Source organism: Montipora capricornis, chromosome 11 (genome assembly GCF_036669925.1).
Source record: "Montipora capricornis isolate CH-2021 chromosome 11, ASM3666992v2, whole genome shotgun sequence".
Taxonomy (NCBI): Eukaryota; Metazoa; Cnidaria; class Anthozoa; order Scleractinia; family Acroporidae; genus Montipora; species Montipora capricornis.
The window spans coordinates 22,832,525-22,854,617 of NC_090893.1; the positions used below are offsets into that span (position 1 = coordinate 22,832,525).

Sequence of the window (22,093 nt, forward strand, 5' to 3'; positions counted from 1 at the left end):
AGATAGCAGCGCAGTCTCATTGCAAAATCGAACTGCGGAATAGCAAAACTGAATTTTGACCCTGATCACCCCTCATATTCCTCGGCGATATCGATACCGGAGTTGTTTACTCACGCAAGCCAACATATCTAGACTCGGCTTGTGTTTAGTGTGGACTGCACTGAAGCTAAGACGATTTCGCAAGCCCACATTCATTGGCTTGAAATCCGGCGCGGGTTGCACCATCTCACAAGTATCTAACGAGTATCTCACGATTATCTCACGAGTATCTCACAAGCCAGTATTTCTCGGCTTGAACTATCGGTGTGGGTTACACCTCAAACTGAAAGAGTTATTGTACTCTAAAAAATACTTGCACTCTCAAAGAATAGTACTTCGTACTCAACTGTTGTCTGCTACTAGCCGCCAGCATGGGAACAACAATCGAACAATACCGGTCAAGGATCGGCTGTCACAACAATTTTGTGAAAGCCAAGGATGCATTTTCACGTGTGCGAGGGCGATTTTGGAATACGATGCTCATGTTGTTTTACTTAAATGTGTTTTACTTGCCAACCTTAAAACAAGTTGTTGGACATTGCAAATCGTGTAATGAGGTGATGTTTTGGTTTACACAAATGATGTGCTACAATGTTTACATCCCATTGCTTATAAGGCAAGCAAATGATGTGGAGGAAAATCCAGGTCCTACAATATTTGATATCATTGATCCAACAACCACTGTGTCCGCTGACTCTAGTCAAGGAAATGAAGCAATCTTTGGTGTGAATGCTGGTAAGCAATGTGTAGCAATGTCACTTACTGCTATTATATACCATCAAATACAAGATATTAGTTTGTGGACTAATTCTACTTTGAACAATATTTTGGTCATTGGAAATAATCTATACAGTTCTATAAGATGTTCTGTGCGCACAAATGACTATTTGCTGTTCACTGATGTTCCAGACATGGTTTCAATATTTGATAAAGTGTATTCATTACAATATACTGAGTCATTTACTGGAAGTTTGTTCATGACATCAAACATTGGTCCATATATGTCTCTTAGAAATTCACTTCTATAAGTATTTTCAAACTCGCAACGGAATTACAATTGTTGTTTGTTAACTATCGGCATTAATACAGTTGCGGTTTTTAGGAATTCAGAGCAGAGCTTCCGAATTTTTGATTCTCATTCAAGGGATTTGTATGGGATGCCAGATTCATTTGGGAGATGTACTTTGTTCCGCATTGAAGGGCTTGAAAACGTTACATCATATTTTCAAATGTCTTGTCCACAAACAGGTACAGTTCCCTTTGAAATGAAAGGTGTACATATCGTAATCAGTGCTAGTAAAATCGATATGCAACATGTTCGGGAGGACCCAAAAAGTGATCATATATCTTCGGGTAATGAAAATGATGCAAAAAGTGTTGATAACAGGAAACAAAAGTGTACAAGAGAAATAAGCGAAATAAAGGAAAAACAGTTGATTGCTCGACGTGAATATGAGAAAAAAAAGAAAGGCTAATGAAAGTTCAGAAGCTAGGGAAAAGAGGCTAGCAGGCAAACGTGAACCTAACAAAAAGAGAAGGGCAACTGAAAATCAAGAAACTAGAGAAAAGAGGTTAGCTTGCCAACAGGAATACTCTAAGAAAAAATGGGCAAATGAAACTGCTGAATCCAGAGAAAGTAGGCTAACAAGCATGCACACACATCAGAAAGAAAAACGTGCAAGTGAATCTGCTGAATGTAGAGAAAAAAGGCTTAAAAGCATGCGTACACATCACAACGAAAAGCGTGCAAATGAATCTGCTGAATGTAGAGAAAAAAGGCTTGCAAGCATGCGTACATGTCAGAATGAAAAGCGTGTAAATGAATCTGCTGAATACAGAGAACAGAGGCTGACAAAACAGCGTGAATATGACCAGAGCCTGAGCAATCATGTAAATGTTTGCAACAGCTCAACTGTTGCTGATGAAATTAGAAAGTTTCATACTGCTGTGTCCAGTGGCCCTTTGTACATATGTTCTTGTTGTGACCAGTTGTGGTATAAACACAGTGTTACTGCTGCCAAAAAGCTGCAAATTTCTAATCCTGATATGGTAAAGTATTTACTAAATAAGACAAGTGTTGATGGCATTGAGTGGATCTGTCAATCTTGTTTTCGATATTTAAAGAAAAATAAAATCCCACCTTATGCAGCTAAAAATGAAATGTCATTTCCATTAAAACCAGACTTTTTTGATTTAAATGAATTAGAGTGCAGACTTCTAGCACCTAGATTGGCTTTTCAAAAGCTTATGCAAGCTCCAAGAGGAAATCAATTGAAAATTTAAGGAAATGTTGTAAATGTACCAGCAGATGTGAACAGTACTGTTAATGTGTTACCACGGCTACCTCAGGAAAGTGGCACAATCAAAGTTCAGTTAAAGAGGCGATTGCAATATAAGAGTTCTGCATTGTCATTAAATGTGAGACAATATAAAATTTTGCAAGCAGCAAACTGGTTAGCCACTAACAATGCTCTTTATAGAGAACAAGGAGTTTCCTTTAGTGAAGATAGAATATCTAGCTATAATGTAAACTTGCCTCAAAGTGAAACAGACAGCGAAGATCTTTCACAAGTTAACTACCAAATGAATAGTTCATGTAATGTTGAAGATACTGCCAATGAAAGCAAACAACTAGATGATGGTTGGACTGAGGTTGACGCAGAAATACCTGCAGGAATAACTGATACTATGTTAACAGCTACTGACTTCCTTGAGGACAGTGAACGAGCACAAATTTACAACATTGCACCTGGAGAAGGAAATAGACCTTTGAGTATATTTAGAGACACATATTCCGAAGAGTTAGCATATCCAGGAATATATTTAGGTCAAAAGAGACCTGAAAATGATAAGAGATTGGTTAATGTTCATTACAGTGATATTTGCAAGTCAGAATTGAGAAGGTCAGACCGACGAGCTGCTTTGTGTGTGAAGAATATATTTTTTAAAACTAAAAAGTTGCAAATGAAGGTTCTTTTGGGAAAATCTCAAATAGCTTTACGAAAATGTAAAGGTAACAATGGAACTCTCACAGCTGGTCAGTTAAAGCAGCAAGGTACCTTGAAAGATTAGTTCGTCTTGATGAAGGCTACAAATTTTTAAGAGCACTTCGTGGCTTACCTCCTTATTTTGAGAAAGCAGAAAAAGATATATTTGCTATGATCAGACAACTAGGACCTGCTACTTTGTTTTGTAGTTTTTCATCAGCTGAAACACAGTGGATACATCTTCTTAGAATACTTGGCAAGCTTGTTGATGATAAGGATTATTCAGATAATGAACTAGAGAATTTGAACTGGGAAGAAAAGTGTAAGTTAATTCAGAGTGATCCAGTGACTTGTGCACGCCATTTTGATTATCAATTCAATCAGTTCTTAAAGCATTTTTTAATGAGCAGTGCTGCGCCCTTAGGGAAAATAGCAGACTGGTTTTACAGAGTGGAATATCAACAGAGGGGCTCACCTCACATTCACATGTTAATTTGGCTTGAGGATGCTCCAGTGTATGGGTGTGATGAAGATGAAGATGTCACATCATTCATAGACAAAATAATCACTTGTGAAAGACCAAGTAGTTGTCAAGAATTAGGACCTCTTGTCGACAGACAAATTCACAGGCACTGCCAAACCTGTCGTAAAAAGTCAAAAAAAGCAGAATGCAGATTCAATTTTCCACAACCACCTATGAAGTCAACAAGTATTTTGTATCCTCTTGGCAATGATATGTCTCAAACTGAGATTAGAAAACACAAAGATATATGGAAAGACATCAATAAACATTTAAATGACATGAAAGAAGGTGAAGAAATCACATTTGACCAATTACGGATCAACCTGAATGTCACAGAACAAAACTACTATCTTGCTATTCGATCTGGGCTCAATTCTCCCACCTTGTTTTTGAAAAGAAATCCAAATGAACTGAGAGTGAACAACTATAATAGTGCCTGTCTACGTGCACGGAGGGCAAATATGGATATCCAATTTGTGCTAGATGTTTATGCTTGTGCAATGTACATTGTGTCTTACATTTCAAAGGCGCAAAAAGGAATGAGTCAGCTTTTACAAAAAGCATGTGATGAAGCCAGAGATGGAAATTCTAGTATAAAGCTACAAATAAGAGACATAGGCAACAAATTTTTAAATAGTGTGGAAATAAGTGCCCAAGAAGCTGTCTACATAGTTCTTCAACTACCAACGCGAAAAAGTTCTAGATAAGTGATCTTTATTCCGACAGCCCCTCCTGACGAAAGAGTGCAACTGTTAAAACCAATGAATGAAATTGAAGAAATGGATGATGACTCAGAAGAAATTCATTGTAACGGTCTGTTACACAGGTATATACAAAGACCTGCTTGCCTTGAAAATGTTACTTTAGCTGACTGGGCTGCTTTGTATGATTCATGCCAGAAGTCCTTTACAAAAAAGTCAAAAAGTGTGGATGTCCCTTTGGAGACATTAGATGATGAAATCAATGATGATGAACTTTTGGATTGTGCCAAAGAGACCTTGCAAATTGAAAAACAAGGAAAACCCAAAAGCGTTTGAAACCAAGGATAATTAGAAGTGTTTGGTTCAATGTAAAATCTCAACCAGAAAAAACACTACCGTGAGCCTATTATGCTTTTTACTTCATGAAGAAATGAAGCTGATTTGAAAGGGAGCAGTTCTTCATATCAGGAGCATTACCTTCTGTTGAAAGAACAAATAAATGAACAAATGTTACAGTATGCTATATGTAGTGAAGATCTAACTGAGATAGAACTACATTTACAAAATGTAGACCAGTTTAATGTAATAGCACCCAACACACAAAATATTGAATTGCAAGATGAAGCTGAGGGTTCTGAAGATTTACATCCTGATTTCAGTGAAAACTATGACTTGTCTGATGATCTGGGCATCCCATCAGCAGCACTGAATAATGAGCCACTGATATTAAATGAATTACCAGATGATGATTATCGTCAAATGGCCCAGACTCTAAATAAAGAGCAGAGGGAATTTTTTTATCACATTTTACATCAGATTAAAACCTCAGAAACCCCTTTTTACTGTCTCCTGAGTGGAGGAGCTGGGGTTGGCAAATCACATCTAACAAAGGCTTTGTATCAGGCAGCACTTAAATATTGTAACACTAGAGCTGGTGATGATTTTCATCAGGTAAAAGTTCTATTATTAGCACCAACTGGAAAAGCTGCATATACCATTAAAGGCAACACTGTTCATAGTGCTCTTGCTGTTCCTGCCAATCAATCCCTGAGAAGTTATAAAAGGCTTGATTCAAGTAGACTGAACACCTTGAGAAGTCAATTTTTAGGTGTCAAATTGATTTTTGTAGATGAAATCTCCATGATAGGAAATAGCATGTTTGCCATACAGCTAAACAATAGACTTAAAGATATAAAAGGTTGCACAGAAGATTTTGGAGGTGTAAGCATCATTGCTATTGGTGATTTATTCCAGTTAGAGCCTGTTATGGATGGGTATATTTTTAAAGACCTAAAAAGTTTAGACTATGCAGTTCTTATACTTTAGAATGTTTGAACTGAAAGAAATAATGCGTCAAAGAGACAGCAAACTGTTTGCAGAACTACTTAATAGGTTGCGTGAAGGTAAACACACGGAAAGTGACATTTCAAAACTTAAAGAGAGAGTCATACAAGAAGACATCAATAACCCACTGGATGCACCTCACTTATTTATACAGAATGCTAAAGTAGATGAATTTAATGTCAGAGCTCATAACGCAGCTAGAGGAAACAAGTTAAGAATTATTGCTCAAGATAGTGTTATTGGAGCTAACTCTCCGGAGCTACGAGACAAAATATTAACACAAATACCTAAGGATCCAAGGAAAACAAAGCAGTTGGCCTTGCAGCTTTGTCTTGCTGAAGGTGAAAGAACTGAACTTGTCATGAACATACGAACTGAAGGTGGTATGACAAATGGGGCTGGAAATGTCATTAAATTAGTTCAGTTGCATCAGCAACATAAACCATCTGGTGTTGTATGGGTGCAGTTTGACCACTTGGATGTAGGTCAGAAAACTAGAAATGAAAATAGACATTTGTATCTTCAAGGAATTGAGCATACATGGACCCCCATAAAACCTTTGACTACTCAGTTTGCAGTTGGTAAAAACAAAACAGCACAAGTTGTTAGAAAACAGTTTCCATTACGTCCAGCAGCAGCAAAAACAATCCACAGGTCACAAGGTGATACTGAGACTAAAATTGTTGTGAACTTCAGTACCAGGAGAACTATTCCACACATACATTATGTGGGGCTCAGTAGAGTTACTATTATTGAAGGATTATATATAACTGACCTATGTAAAAGTAAAATTGCTGTTCATCCAGATGTTAAGAAAGAAATGGAACGATTAAGAACAAGTGCAAAACTAAAGCTCTGCATATCCCCACTTTATGAGATAAAAGGATCCATTCTAAAACTGTGCTATCTTAATGCAAGGTCTGTGCATAAACACATCCAAGATTTATGTAAAGCCTTAAATTATTTAAGTGCTGATATTAACATTTTTGCAGAAACAAGATTTAGTTTTCAAGATCCTGATGAGATGTATTATATTCCTGGTTATGATCTTTTTCGAAATTCTAATTCTAATTCCAGCGATGCATCAAGACCTTATGGTGGTACAGCTGTGTACAGTAAAATCCCACTCTTATCGGGATATCCGTACTGTAACAATAGACATGGTATTGAAATAACAGTAATTAAGATAACAAGCTTAGTGGATTGGACAATCTTAGGGATATATCCCTCACCAAAGGTTCCTGTAAGACAGCTTTGTCAAGCAATTGCTGAAAGATTAAATAGCATCACGCCAGACAACAATATGATTATTCTTGGAGACTTAAATATTAACTGGCTGGTTGAAACAGAAAGAAGACCTTTATTTAATCTACTCGTGAGGGAAAAACATTACAAACAGTTGATATCAACATATACAACTGACAACAAAACAGTCATTGATCACATATATACAAACATATCTCACTCAGATATACAAGCAGGTGTTTTGGAAACATATTTTAGTGATCATAAAACAGTTTGGGTCTCATTTGACAATATTATGTACAAATAATTACTTAATAATGTAAAAACCATAAATTGGAGACAATGCTGAAACTACCCAACAAATCACTATGAGAACGAATTATCTCCCTTTTAAAAGAGAAAGTTAAAATGACCAACTTTTGAGTACTATTTTTATGGTAAAATTTATCATTCTGGAAAGACTTCTATCATCAAAATATTGCTGGGAATCCAGCAACTTTTGCCTTCTACAACCCCATGTCACACACACCATCTTCAGGTAAGTCTTAATTCCCCCCTCCTTTTACTCCAACCATGCGTTGACCCTCATACTATTAGTTAATTTGAACTACTTTGACATTTTATCAGCAGTGCACCAGTCTAACAACAATTAGAATTATCTGCATATAACAATAAATTATAGATAATTATTATAATTCTAATATGTTGGTTTCTTTGAATTTAAAACAGGTCCAGTCAAGGAATTTCACCATTGACGGTGGTGACATTTGTGCTAAGACCCAAAGGCAGAAGAAGTGCCAGTTGCTTGAACTGTTTCCAAATCAACTTGAAGGCCTCATTAAAATAAATAACAAACTCGTTTCCTGAGGTCTTGATCATCAATATTGGTTGATTGAACAGTGGCCCTTGAACCTTGAACAGCTAAAGTTTGAACAAGATAATTCTGACACTAAGGACAACAAGAGATGTCTACACCATACGATGTGAGCACAAGAATCTAGGAAGTGAAGTGAAGCACACTGAGTCATAGAATGTGGATCACTCCCCATTATGACAATTGACTTTATATCAACAGCTGATCTGTGCAATTTTACCACATCTGCTACAATCTTAATGTTGACAAGCCAAGAAAGAAACAACATTGTACATATATCAATCTGTGTACAATAATCACAAGAACTTGTTAGGACTTCACTGGATTTTAATACTGCTGGCAAGTTCTGAATTCAACACTTGCATGTACATGTTTGGTTAAAGCGCTGGACTGCAGATAGAGTGGTCCACATTTGAGCCCTTGTCAAGGTCATTGTGATATGTTCCTGAAACATACTACCAGCAGCTTGATGCTACGAAAACCAGACATAAGGACCAGCTGATACGCCACGGCTCAAATGCAGACTTTCTCTTCCTTACCTATATTGAGACTTCATGAACAAGTCAATGTCATATCAGTAATTAATATCTTGTCTATAATGTCAATTGTACGTACAATTAAAAGTATTTGCCCAGTGTATGTTAACAACCATCTGAAAGCCTATGTTTATTAATTCACAGAATTTTCCTCAATTTTTGCATTAATTTGCTTCGATTCCCTCCTTTTATGTAGCACTTCACCACAAAGAGAGAGATAATCATTGCAACAACAGTATACTACTGATCATATACGTGCTAACTCTCACGCCTGCGGGTTGAAAACTTCGATCTCACGCCGACTCACGCTTGCGGGCCAATTTCTCATGCCTGATTGGAAAATATGTAAGTTGTTGCCATCTTGCTTGACACAATTTCCAAAAATATGTTAACTCAGACCCATCTAAGGAACGAAGACCATGTGTAAAATGAATAAATGACAATACCTTCCTCGCAATCTCTGATTTGTGAAGTGAAAAGCACTGGGAGCGAGCGTTTATACGTCTTCGAAAGAGTTCGGAACACTTCGGACTTCTTCGGAAGACTTTGGATGTCTTCGGAAATGATCGTGTCGTCTTCAAAATCTCAGCACTCCGAGGATAAAAATCTCACGCCTTTTTCTCAGAAAAAGTTGGCAGGTATATGATCATTCATTTGAGAATTCGCTTCTCTGGCCCTTTTCAACGGACATCTCGGCATTTTAAGAACTCCCTTTGGATACTTTTGTCTATATCCTTTAAAGTCAGTTTAAGTCAAAGATGGTGTCAAGGTTGCCTCTCATAAGCTTATAAATCGGTATCGTGAATTCATGATACGTTTTGGCAAAGGTGTTTGAATGGCAAAGTGAGTCAAGTGAAATATTCGTGTTCAGCACGAGGTTGTCTTTCTTGGGTTAAGTTTGCTTTGAGTGAAGATGTTTTATATCTGGATACTATCCGATGCTATTTTCCTTCTTTGAGTATTGATGTATTTGTGTTTTTCACTCGATGTTCTTTGAGATTTTTGTCTCTAAAATTATATATTTTATCCATCAAATTGTTGTTATTGTACAAAGTGTATGCCATTCGCTTTTGCTCAGAAATAATCTATTCGTCGTAGCAAGGCGAACAACGGCCATCGTCCTTTGAGCGAAGCCATTTGGCCATAAGAAACTCCTAGCTTAGCCCATGTTTTTTTATATTTTGCTTTGCTAATTTAAAATTTAGCACACCACCGAGACATACTCTCCCCAAACCTTTTCAGCCAAGGCAGCCGTCCGTCCCCCACTGGCCTGGTATTGTTTTACTAAGGGACGTAGTGATGACGTAAGTAGATCACATGGGTATTAGAGAATCTACTTGATTCGCCTTCAGTTAGGGCGTTGTTCAAATGTCGCAAGGAAGGCGAAGAAGCTTTATCGTTGTGTGTGTGTTAATAGAACGTAGCTGCTATTTTTAGTCTTGCTGAAATGTCACAACAAACGCGCAGAAGAACTGCTAATGGTATGCATCTTTATCTTTTCATATTTATTAACTAGTAAACTAGTATTTTCTGACAGAGTTTAGTTTAACATTATTCAGATTCCACGAAAACGCCCTCCACTCAAACTTGGAAAACCAGTGATGCCAATGTGCCTTCAAACACTCCTTCAGCCCCCAGTTCAACCACTCGCTCAGCCGCTACCGCAGCTGAAAGTACAGCCGCTAGTTCAGCCGCAAGTTCAACCGCTCCTTCAGCCGCACCTTCACCGACACCATCAACAGCTTCAGCTCCATGTCTCATTGGATATCTACAAAACGTAACTTCAAACATGATTTCTTCAAAAGGATCGGAATACTTTTTATTCACGGTGCAGAAACATGATTCTCCGGTGAAAGCTGTATGCTTTTCGCCAAAAAAAAACACAAACAACAAGTTGAAAGCAAGGCTGAAAGCTGCTCACCGTGCAAACTAACAAAATTTGTCCCTCATCCAAGCGAGGAAGATGTCATCTGGGTGAATAAAAATACGGAGATTGACGACGCACGAGACACGGAGGTCAATTTTTCATTCCGAAAAGTTGAAAATGAGACAGCTACCATAACTACAACAAAAGATGTTGCTGAAATCAAAGTAAATCAAATCGTTACCATCCGGGGCCTTTTACTGTTTGGAGAGAAGAAACCAGAACAAATGCTAAGTAAGCCACACCTTACGAAACTAGAAACTTCTTTAGTTGACGACTACGGCTCAATACCTGTGACGCTGTGGAACAAACAAGTAAATACTGCCCGAGATGGCCAACACTCGAAATACAAAACATCCGCGTACGACAATATAACGGCCAAAAGTACTTGTCCTCCACTACCGAAACCAAATTACTTTCGAAACAACTTGGTCAACTAGAGCCACAAGCCATTCAGCAAGCGAAAGAGACTCTCAAACGTCAAATACAAGAAGCTGAAGTTCTCTGCGCCCAAGTGCTCACCGTTGAAATCCTGAAGTATTTCACCTGCGTCAATTGCAAGAAAAAGGTTCAATCACGCCAAGAGTCGCCAATGCTGAAGTGTACCAATTGCAACTGCCATTTTCTGAAAGACAGAAGCTTAAAGAACACAGCAGCAAGAATTTCTATTGAAGGAGATGGTCAAACGTCATGGTACACATTGTTCACACCCAGTATCCAGGCAATCGTAGACTACATGAGTACTAATGCTAATGAGAAGAACGTGGACCAAATGGACGAAGACGAACTGAGTCAAGTAATTCTTTTGTGTAAAGATTTGAAATTTACTGTGACTCCTACCAATGTAATCACCAATGTTACCTTTACCTAGATGACCTCCCGTTATCATCAGCTGTAGCTAACCAGTAGTAACTAGCCAACAGTTTTTACACAATATCTAACTGTTACCATAAATTGTTATAAATGGAGTTGTGAGATACCGTTATGTTAGTTTGGACTTCACTGATTTATACTAGCTGTCACCTATGTTGCATTTCATAATTTAAAAACACGAAAAACAACTAAGTAAACTATTTTTTTGATCTTAAGGTTTCAAATTGACGGTTACTCCTACCATTGTTACCTTTACCTAGATTACCTCCCGTTATCGTACATGATGAGTAAGTTTTCACTTTATTTTGTACTTGTCACCAATGTTGCATTTCTCAGCAAGGAGGCAATTAACCACTACAATAATAAACGAACAAAAGTTGAATGAAGTACTTGTAAACACTTTGAAATAAATCAGTTGGGTTTTTGTTACACAAAACGACTTTTAAAAAAAATATGTTACTTAGTAAGTTTTACAACCCCTCAACTTACATTTATTGTAATCTTTCACAGAGCGAAACTCACAATTTATGTTTAGATATTTCTGGATTTGTCGTAGTTCCTAGTTTTGGAGATTTGGAGGGAGTAGATTAGGTCTTAAGACCTAATTTTAACCACGCGCTGTTCAGTATTTATTTTAGTGCGTAAACAGTCCCTTTCTGCAAGAAATTCTTGGATGAATAACGAACAATCGTACAAAATTCCACTTCTCGGACAGAACTGTCTGCAATTGCAAATTGAAAGTATGTCATAAATTGCGTCGATCCTATAAAAACCCCGCAGAAAATACAGTCTCGTAAATAATGTCGCGCCACCCAGTCTGCAAATGTCGGAAGAAAATTTACACTTAATGATTTCATTACTTCCAACTCCAGTTTATGGCCACCAACAAACGAAATTTTACGGATCCACATAACATAATAACAAAGTCCACTATTGTACTGTAGAGTTACGATTAGCAATTTGAGGTTCCCTCTTTGAACTAAGATTTGTTGAAACGTTCCGTAACTGTAGATTCGCAAGTTAAAACATAGGTCCCTCGGCGGACATGTGCTTTCGGGTAATTGTTGACATGTGATTGTGATTGGCGTTGACAATGCATGCTTGGAATGCACGAAGATCATTGCAATTAAGTTTACAGATAAACACTGCATGTCGCTACTTTAACAGTTACAAAAATAGGTCCCTCGGGGGGACATGTGCTTACGGGTAACAAATGTTACACCTGGTCCATTAACATTGTCTGTGTGATTGTTGACACATTTTTATAATTTGCGCTGACAATGGCTGCTTGGAATGCACGAAGATCATTGCAATTAAGTTTACAGATAAACACTGCATGTGGCTACTTTAACAGTTAAAAATTAAAATAGGTCCCTCGGGGCGACATACGCTTAAGGGTAACAAATGTTACACCTGGTGCATTAACATTGTGTGATTGTTGACACATTTTTATAATGGGCGTTGACAATGGCTGCTTGGAATGCACGAAGAGCATTGCAATTAAGTTTTTCAGATAAACACTGCATGTGGCTACTGTAACAGTTGCAAAAACTCAGTGAATTTCGAAGGAAGAATGGATGCATTTATAGGGAAAACAAAGAAAAAACGAAATAATGAACGAGAAGTAGAAAAGTGTGCAAAGAGTCGCGATGGAATCCGGTCAAGGTCAATGCAGAGCTTTCTTGGATTTGTTTTTTACCTTTTCACTCAAGAAGAACACTGGCAATTCTCAAGGTTTAATGCATTTGTCAAATCATTCTGTGTCACGGGCGATGTACAAAGAAAGAAAACAAATAATGAACACGTCACTTGATACCATCAAGTAGCTTCATTTGCGTGAGCGATGTTAATACTTACCTCCGATTTTCCCGCGAAACTCTTTTGGCTTGCAGGAAAATCACAAAATGTTTCCCGGAAAATTATTTAAAGGTAACTTCGTGACATTTCTGGTGTTAGTTGATCTTGATTTTTCTTTGCTACCAAATTAGATTATCACATTTCAAGTTCTTTTACCATCTCAACAACTTTCAGTCTACAAAGAATTTTTATCTAAAATGAAATTTACTTCTTTTCGTCAGGAATTTATATTTTAAATTTCTGCAAAATGTCGGCATTAAACATCTCGATCTCGAAATGCCAAAGATATGCATTATCCCATCTCTTGGCACATCAAAGTATAAGGTTGTTTATCAGATGAAGAAATTACAAAATGTTTCAAAATTCGAAAATATCTCCATCTTATGACTGAAAAATAAATCTAAAAACTCACTGGAGAAGTCTTAACTACATTTCTACTCCAAAGGAAGGCGAGAGTTAGTAAGGTGTGCAAAGAGTCATGATGGAATCCGGCAGTAGGTGATACTGTTTGAAAATCAAGGTCAACGCAGAGTTCCTTTCTTTCGATTTGTTATTTATTTTTTCACTCAAAAAGAGCACTGGTAATTCTCAAGGTTTAATACGTTTGTCAAGTAATCCTGTATCACGGGCGATATACAAAGAGACAAAACAAATTATGGGCACGTCACATGATAGCATCAGGTATCTTCATTTTCATGATGCCTTACCTCCCGATTATTCCGCGAAAATCTTTTCGTTTGGATGAAAATCACAATATTTTCACCGGAAAATTATTTAAAGGTAATGTCGTGACCTTTCTGGTGTTTCTTGATTTTAGTAACTACCAAAATTAGATTATTACTGGGTTGCCAAAGCCAGTCGGAATCTCGGTTTCATTTCCTGGGTTTTTTTATTTTCCGTGTCGGGAAAAGTCTTGCCTGTCACTCCCCTGCTAAGTGGTGACTTTGTGCATAGACCCTTCTGGGCGTATTTTCGTAAGATCGAAAAGGTAGTGGGAAATGCGTAGATTTCTCTGGTGGACACAGTAGAACGATTAACTTAACCGGGAATGGCGTCGAAAGTCATGTAACGCGAATGGCGTTTTAGTGGATCTTTGAAAAAAATATACCCTTATGAAGCTCAATAATGGCAAGTCAATTGGATATACAGACGATGGAATCTTAAAAGCGACGAGTAATGGACTTCGACAACAATCTATCGCCCGTCGAGCCGAAATCAAAGTGAGCTGTATTTACCTAAAATACATAGTAATTTAACACGATCGAGGTTCTTGTCTTCACGCACGCAATGAAATAGGAAGAGGTTTTCGCCTCTAAGAGCAAATATGTTGTTTGTTTCAATAAATTTTTCGCTGGAAAAGGATTCCGTGGTATTTTCTGCCTTTGTGAATTATAATATCATGTTGTGTATTGCATTTTCAAGCTTAATGTTGAAATGTGATATGGGAGAAGTTTTTTAGTATTGCTCTGTAAGCAGAAAGGGTTCACAGGCCTGTTGGAAGCGTGCTTGAGTTTCAACAAAATGAACCCCAAAATCAGTGAAGAATTGTGACGCAGTTGAATAATAAAGTAGCTGCTATTTCCAAAATGATGGAACTACCTGGTTAGAATAAATAACGTCGTACGCGTCTTGGAGAGTAAATTTTGACTTTGCATAAACAAGACTTGGGCGATTGTGATCTTTGTTTTGACTTCGCTCATTTCATTGTCAAACTTTATAACACTTGACAGAAAAAGAAACTTACAAAAACCGGGTATCTTGTCATCATTTGACACAGATACTTCACTGTTTGGCGAGTAAACTTCATCACGGCGCCCGCTGAATTCCGGCGATGTCACTTTCGATTTTGCGATTTATTTGTAGAGCGAAAACGTACAATAACAAAATTGAACGTTGCAAAAATCCCCCAAAATGTTTGTCGCTGATCGTAACTTTTTATATTCTATATTCACGGTTCAAAATAAATGTTGTTTTCATGTCGTAAATATGTTATTCTCGAGCGATCGTCCTGGTTTTTCAAATTGCAAGCAACTCTGGGTTTCTTAGTTTGCGTTGTCATGGAAAATAACTCACTCACTCACTCAGACAACCCCGATGACATAGTGGATTACGGGCTAGCCAGTAACGGCATAAAAACTAATGCCTTCGAACTTATATCGACAGATATAACATAATAACAAAGTCTAGTATTATCCTGTAGATTTACGATTAGCAATTTGAGGTTCCCTCTGTTAACTACGATTTGTTGACATTTTGGCAGTTAATTGCAAAAGATTTGGTGGCTAAAAAACTCATATGCTCAAATGCATCCAATTGTAATGCGTCAAAAGCCCTATCCCGCAAAATGTTTACTTCACTGACTCTTAACTCCGTCAATCAGGGCTGAATGGAGTGAAACTCAACATAAGACCCCAAGTACGCACTGCGGACCTATTTTTTTTACATTGCTTGGCTTCATCATGGATGTTCAACAGCTTTTCAAGAATCTTAAAAAGGAAGCAGAATGCCCATTGTGCATAGAGACTGTCAAAAATCCCAAGACATTACCATGTCTTCACTCATTCTGCCTGGAGTGTCTCGACAGACATGCAAACTTCGCAAGGAGACAGCTAAAAGCGACAATCAAATGTCCGGTTTGCCAGACTTTATTCCAAATTCCGGAAAGAGACACCTTCGAGAATTTGCCGTCATCGTTTCATCTCAACCGATTGGTTGATGTTCTGGCTCTAGAAGATGGGAGCGTACAGTCTCAAAGATGCAACAGTTGTGCCGAGAACAATACGGCAACAAGTTACTGTTTCGTGTGCCAGGATTTTCTGTGCGCATCTTGTTTTAAAGCTCACCAACGTTTGAAGGCCACAAGGGGTCATCGCAATGTTTTGATCGACAAACTGCAAGCGCAAGATGTGCAAGAGTTGATCCACAGACCCGTGATGTGTTCACAGCAATATCATGAAGATCAACCCCTCGAATTTTACTGCGAAGACTGTAAAGTTCTGATTTGCCACAAATGTACTGTAGTGAGTCATGATCGACACTCTAAGACAGACACTCAGAAAGCTGCACAAGAACAAAAGATGCAAATGTCCGACGCTGTGGCCAAAGTGAAAGCGAAAATTGTCAGATATGAGAATGAAATTAAGAAACAAACTGACCTGAGAAACAGAAACAGAATTGAAATTTTGAACGAGGAAAAGAAAATGACAGACACTGTGGAAAAATTGATTCGTGATTTGCGAGAACACGAGAGGAAAATGAAGGTGAAGTTTCGCGAAATTTATGAAGCGGAACAAAAACATCACGCAACGCGACTGGAAAACTTTGAGCTTGTCGTCACCAAACTGAAAAGCTGCTTCGAACGCTGTCAGAGTATCTTAGAAAGAAACTTCAGCGTCGAAATTCTACAAACAAATCACGCCATCCTTGGACGTTGTAATGAACTGTTAAATGTAAGAAAACCCGATGTTTACATGTCGCCACATATACATTACTTGGTGGAAGAGAAATTCGATCTCATGGATCGAGTTGTTGTCAACAAGACTGATCCCTCAAAGTGCTTAGCTAAAGGTCAAGACAGCAAGGAAGTAAAAGAAAGGAAGGACACTTATTTCGTCATTGTTACAAAGGATTCAAAAGGATTTCAATGTTATCAACAAGATGATAAAATCAAAGTCGACATATTGACTCCAGAAGGTGATCAACTAAAAACAGACATTAAAGACACCAAAGACGGCAAATACACAGTGACATATACACCACAGTGTGCCGGACAACACAGATTGGAGATCCTCGTGAATGGACAGCCACTGACTGGCAGTCCTTGGATTGTGCACGTTTACCAGCATCAATATCAATTTGCTTTTCAGTTTGGTTCAAAAGGGACGGGAGAAGGAGAATTTGATGGCATCATCGATATTGAAGTAAGCCCGAAAACGGGATCGATTGCTGTTGTAGAATACGAGAATGAACGAATTCAACTGGTTTGCTGTGAAGGAAAGTTTCGAGGGGAGATAATACTTGATGGTGCACCTTGGTCTGTGGCATTTACAGACTCTGGCGATCTGCTGACTTTAGTTCGGGAAAGTGACAATAAGCTTCGTGTGTTCAGTGAGGAGGGTCACTTCATCAAACACATTAATGATAAACATCTTCTTAAACCACTTCGCCATTCCATTGCGAGTGATGGTCGTATAATCATTACTGACGGTGGGGACAACAAAATCAAGGTCCTCTCCCCTGACGGGAATGTCTTGCTTCAGTCCTTCAGTGCCCCAGACTGTGACAAATCCCCATGCTGCGCTATCTATCACCAGAACAAATTCTATGTTTCTTATGGCCTTGCTAAATGTGTCAAGGTATTTGACAAAACAGGAGTGTATTTACATGACATTGGCTGTGAGGGGTCTAATGATGGCCAGTTTAATGGTCTTTGTGGACTCGTTATTGACAAGTACAACCGACTCATTGTGTGTGATACAGGTAACCATAGGCTTCAACTCTTTACAGTGGGAGGCAAGTTTTTAAGTAAAATGGATGGACAGTATTTCCAAAATGTCGTTCCTTACTTTGTTGCTGTAAACAATGATGGCAGTCTCTTTGTAGTTGACTTAGATAAAGACTTCGTTTTTGTTTTCCATTAAGATGTGATATATTTTTGCTTTATTAGCATAAGGCTAACCTTTTCTAATCAGTCAGCCGATAATAAAGTAATTAATATTGAAAGTGCATTGGATAAGCTCTAATAAGCTCTGAGCATTGATGCTTTGAAATCCGAATTTTTGCAAAGAATATTATGGAATCAGTAGCGCCTTTTTCACCCAAGAATTTATCAGTTTTTGATGGCTAATAAGTGGCTCGTTACCAAAGCTAAAAGGCTTAAAATTGGAGGTTTAACTAAAGTTTAACAAGTTCTTTTAGCATTTGAAGTCAATTTTTAAATAGCATGATTGATGCCATCTGTGCAAACTCGTATGTTAATGAAACAAAATGTAAAGAAAGCCAAGATTCCCTTATACCTTTCCAATGAAAAGAGCTACGTACTAGAATCTGCAACTACCCTGTAGGAAAGCAAGAGAAAAACAGGGGAAAGTCCGCTGGAAAGAAACATTTTTATTTTCAAATGGATAATTTTGGAGGTATTTTGTTTTATCTTTTCTGTAAATTAAGTGTTTGCTTACAATTTGTTCTCATTGTTTTAAAGGTAGCTATTGTTGGCAGTAATCAACCTCGTTCCGAGGGCGCTCCCCCGTCCAATTGAGGGAAAAGCCCTGGGAACAAGGTTGAATACTCCTCTCCACATTTTCTAGGAATTTTGAAAGTTTTGAATAATAAAGTAGACTTTAACTTTAACGCCCCAAGAACTTTGCTGAATCTTGGAAACTGTTGTTTTTCTTACAATACCTGCTTATCTTGCAATGAAAGACTTAAACCGGTGACGCACAGGTAAATCTTATTAAGCAAATGTTGAACTGTATATCATTAGGCCATTTCACAGATTGAACGTTGTGGAACGGAAAACGTCATTTCAAAATTCAACTTTGCATTTTTGCGATTATTCCATCTCCACGATCTCGTTCATGATGAAAAATGTGGGCGAGTTATCCCAAAAATAAATTGGTACAAGGAATTTCAGAGTTTCACGTTACGTCATGACCGCCATGTTGGCGGACAAAAAAAAAGCTCTCTCATTAATTAGCTTCTTTTGTTCGTTCACAAGCTATTGTACATTGCGGCATTGTTATCTGTGCCTCTAGAAATTGGTTGCAAACTCCCTATAGAGAATGTAGGATTCGCATTCGAATGCTCCCGTTAAAACCTCAAAATGTCGTTGATAATTAAGCAGAGTACCGCAAACAAATGATGTGCTAACTGATGCGTGCCACATGTCCAGCACGATTATTTTTCCTGTTTAATTAAACCAATGATATTATTGTTTAGTGGCAAACGTTTTGCCTAAGGGCCTGGCTAAACGCGAAATGTTTGGCGTTCAAACAACATCAAACATTTTTCGGTGACCAAACATGCTGATGTTGAAGTGAGTGGCCAAACGGTTAAAACATGTTTGATCTAACTCAGATCAAACTCCACAAGCAAAGAACTATGAGTCAGAAATACGTAAACCACACGTGGCGCACAAGCGGCTGAGCAAGCGTGGTACGCATGCGTGGGCCAAACCTGTTTGATATGGCTGTTCAAACGAATAAAACTTAGCACATCAAACACGAGAATAAAAAAAAATTTTTAAGTTGTTTGATCGAATAAAAGAGTTGGCTTTTTAATGAACAGCTAAATTTTGTATGCATAAAAGCAATGCATTCGGCATTGTAGTCCTCATTAGGAGCTAGCGACTCCACCGTCTAGCCAATGAAAACGTTTGTGGAAAATCAATATTCGCTCTATCGTGTTTATCTGGCTGCGAATATAGTCCATTTTGTGGGCGTTGCAGGATGTTGGCGAAGAAACCTGTAACGTGGTTGATAGGAACACCATTGAAGTTTCACGTTGTTTATTCGCACAGCACGGAATTGAAATTAGTGCACGCCGCAAGCGCAGCACGATTTTTCTAAAACTCATTAACCTCGTGCTCACTGGCGTCGCCGTTGTCAAAGGCTCGTTTTTACTGCAGTGCCACAAACATTTGAAGACGCGTTCACTTGTTGCTAATGTACAGTGTCTTTTGTGCTACCAAAAATGATTTGAAACGCTGCGGAGTTTGGTGTTCGTTTTTACGCATGCGTCGTTAGCAAATCCAGCCGCAAGGCTTACCTCAAGGCGACCTGTTGTAGCTCAGCTGGATAGTGAACCTGCATTCTCTTAACCCAAGGGCTAAAGAAAACATCTTTATTCGGTATTTGCTATTTGGTCAATTCGCTCTTTGGGCGATTAAAATATCCTGAGTATTCACCGGCGATCTGGAGATGAGGTGTATTGATATTTTAATAGTGATGGAGTTTCTTTAGAATTTTCATCACGCAAGTTCAGGGGCACTGTCTAGACTTTATTAAAATAAGCACAAGCAACTCGTGCGGATGCATTAACTTTATTAATTAATTCGTGTGATGGTGAGTATAGGAAATTTATATTTGAACTGCGGATATCGTAACGTCAGTCTGAAAGAATCCAGGCTTGAAAGGGACTCAAATCCATGTCCGTGTGATACCATTGTGTTTTTTCTAATTAAACCCATTGTTATGTGGCGTCCTTCGCGGGTTAAGCCTGGTTTCCCCAAGCAACGGGCACAAGTTCAAGTGCAACCACAAGTGCACACATAAATAGAGGATATTACATGGCCGCGCGGGGATACGAATTTTATCTTCGAGTGCTGCAAGTGAGATACTAGAAGATAAAATTCGTATCCCCAAGCGGCCATGTAATGTCCTGGGGCCAGTTCTTCGAAAGCTGATTAGCTTAATCTAGGATTAGCGTAAGCTTTTGTTTCATGTTTTCAACGCTTTGGTGAAAGTTTCCTTTGCTTATTTTTGTTTTTCGAGATTGACTTCTTCTAATGTAAAGTTTTAGCGAATATCAGCCTTGAACAGCATTTGGGAGTAGAGAATAAAACTCCTTTGTTAATTTTTAACCTAAGATTAGCGTTAACCGGCTTTTGAACAACTGGCCCTGTTTATTATATAGATATTGATGAAATGTCAAGATTTAAAACAACTTGTTTTTAGTTATTCATTTTCCAAATGATGAAAAAGTGGTCACCACCCGCTAAAACACGCATGTTGTGTAACATGAAACAAGATATGAAAGTTATGAAAAACAAATCATGATAATGTCAAATTTTGCAATAAAAATGTTAATGTAGTAGAGAAGAATTATATTAAGGCACAACGTATCTTACAATAAAGAGAAAGCTCGCGTTTTATTGGCTAATCGTGTTGGTTACCATGACAACACCTATATCCTCACATGTGAAAGACAAAAATGATATGTTCACTGCGTGCGGTGAAGATATGATTTTTTAGTGAAAGGAGAAATCCTGGTATTTCATCAATATCTATATAATAACTGAATTTTATGTTCGAGTGGCAAGAACAATAGAGAGATTTAGCATCACGTTTACGTGAAATTGGAAACGTCGGCTTGCCGTTTCACGTTTCACGTTTCACGTAAGATATGAATTTTATGTTCGAGTGACAAGAATAATAGAGAGATTTAGCTTCACGTTTACGTGAAACGGGAAACGTCGGCTTGCCGTTTCACGTTTCACGTAAGATATGAATTTTATGTTCGAGTGACAAGAATAATAGAGAGATTTAGCATCACGTTTACGGGAAACGGGAAACGTCGGCTTGCCGTTTCACGTTTCACGTAAGATATGAATTTTATGTTCGAGTGACAAGAATAATAGAGAGATTTAGCATCACGTTTACGGGAAACGGGAAACGTCGGCTTGCCGTTTCACGTTTCACGTAAGATATGAATTTTATGTTCGAGTGGCAAGAACAGTAGAGAGATTTAGCATCACGTTTACGGGAAACGGGAAATGTCGGCTTGCCGTTTCACGTTTCACGTGATCCACGACAACTCGAGTATTTAGTTACTAAAAAGCAAAACCAAAACTCGGAGTCTCTTTAAACATTGTTTGCGTAAAAAGACGCTATATAAAATCAAAATCCTTACCCTTCAAATTTTGACAGTTGAGATGAAGCTGAGTTCATGAAGAAAATTGCGGCAAGGAGTCAGCCAGCAATGAACTATCTATAACCATGAAACCTAATTTTCCTCCTTTGGCATACTGGAAAATAGTTTTAAGGTACTTTTTTCCGCAAAAAACTTCTTATGTAGAAGAAAATTTCACGTATATACGGCAAACGCGAAAATGTCTACTTTCACGTAGAATTGGCAAGTGGCAGCCGGCAAAGGTAGAAAATGGTGGGAAAATCATGGTCACGTGGTCACTTTTGCCGTTCGCGTTTCACGTAAACGGGATGCCACGAGAAAATAAAATTCATATCTTCGAGCCAATGTGTAATTGTTTTGTTTTTATAAAGACAGGAGTGTTTAAAAGGAAAGGAAAGGAAAGGAACTTTATTTAGTGTCTAGTAGATTTAGCGCTGGAGCACTAATTTGGGACACTGTAAAGTGAAATTAACAATTAACACAACAAGTCAATTCTTGGTTTTTGAAGAGAGGGGAAACCGGAGTACCCGGAGAAAACCTCTCGGTGCAGAGTAGATAACCA

General features: G+C 38.1%; 1 protein-coding gene, 1 long non-coding RNA gene and 2 pseudogenes across 2 annotated transcripts; all 4 read left to right on the forward strand.

Annotated features, from left to right (window-relative positions):
* Nucleotides 1–613: 613 nt before the first annotated feature.
* On the forward strand, nucleotides 614–8,361 carry LOC138023614 (uncharacterized). Its single transcript, XR_011126722.1, has 2 exons — nucleotides 614–774; nucleotides 7,569–8,361. It is a non-coding gene; the product is annotated as an uncharacterized lncRNA (long non-coding RNA).
* On the forward strand, nucleotides 2,064–4,256 carry LOC138024633 (uncharacterized; annotated as a pseudogene).
* LOC138024635 (ATP-dependent DNA helicase PIF1-like) lies at nucleotides 4,758–7,146 on the forward strand (annotated as a pseudogene).
* Nucleotides 8,362–15,362: 7,001 nt separating the features above from the next.
* Nucleotides 15,363–18,252, forward strand: LOC138023821 (E3 ubiquitin-protein ligase TRIM71-like). Its single transcript, XM_068870907.1, has one exon. The coding sequence runs from the start codon at nucleotides 15,363–15,365 to the stop codon at nucleotides 17,541–17,543; it is 2,181 nt and encodes a 726-aa protein (XP_068727008.1). The 3' UTR covers nucleotides 17,544–18,252.
* The last annotated feature ends 3,841 nt before the right edge of the window (nucleotides 18,253–22,093 follow it).

Excerpts from the sequence above, each read along its gene's own strand:
- LOC138023821 (XM_068870907.1), top strand. The coding sequence starts at position 15,363 with ATGGATGTTCAACAGCTTTTCAAGAATCTTAAAAAGGAAGCAGAATGC.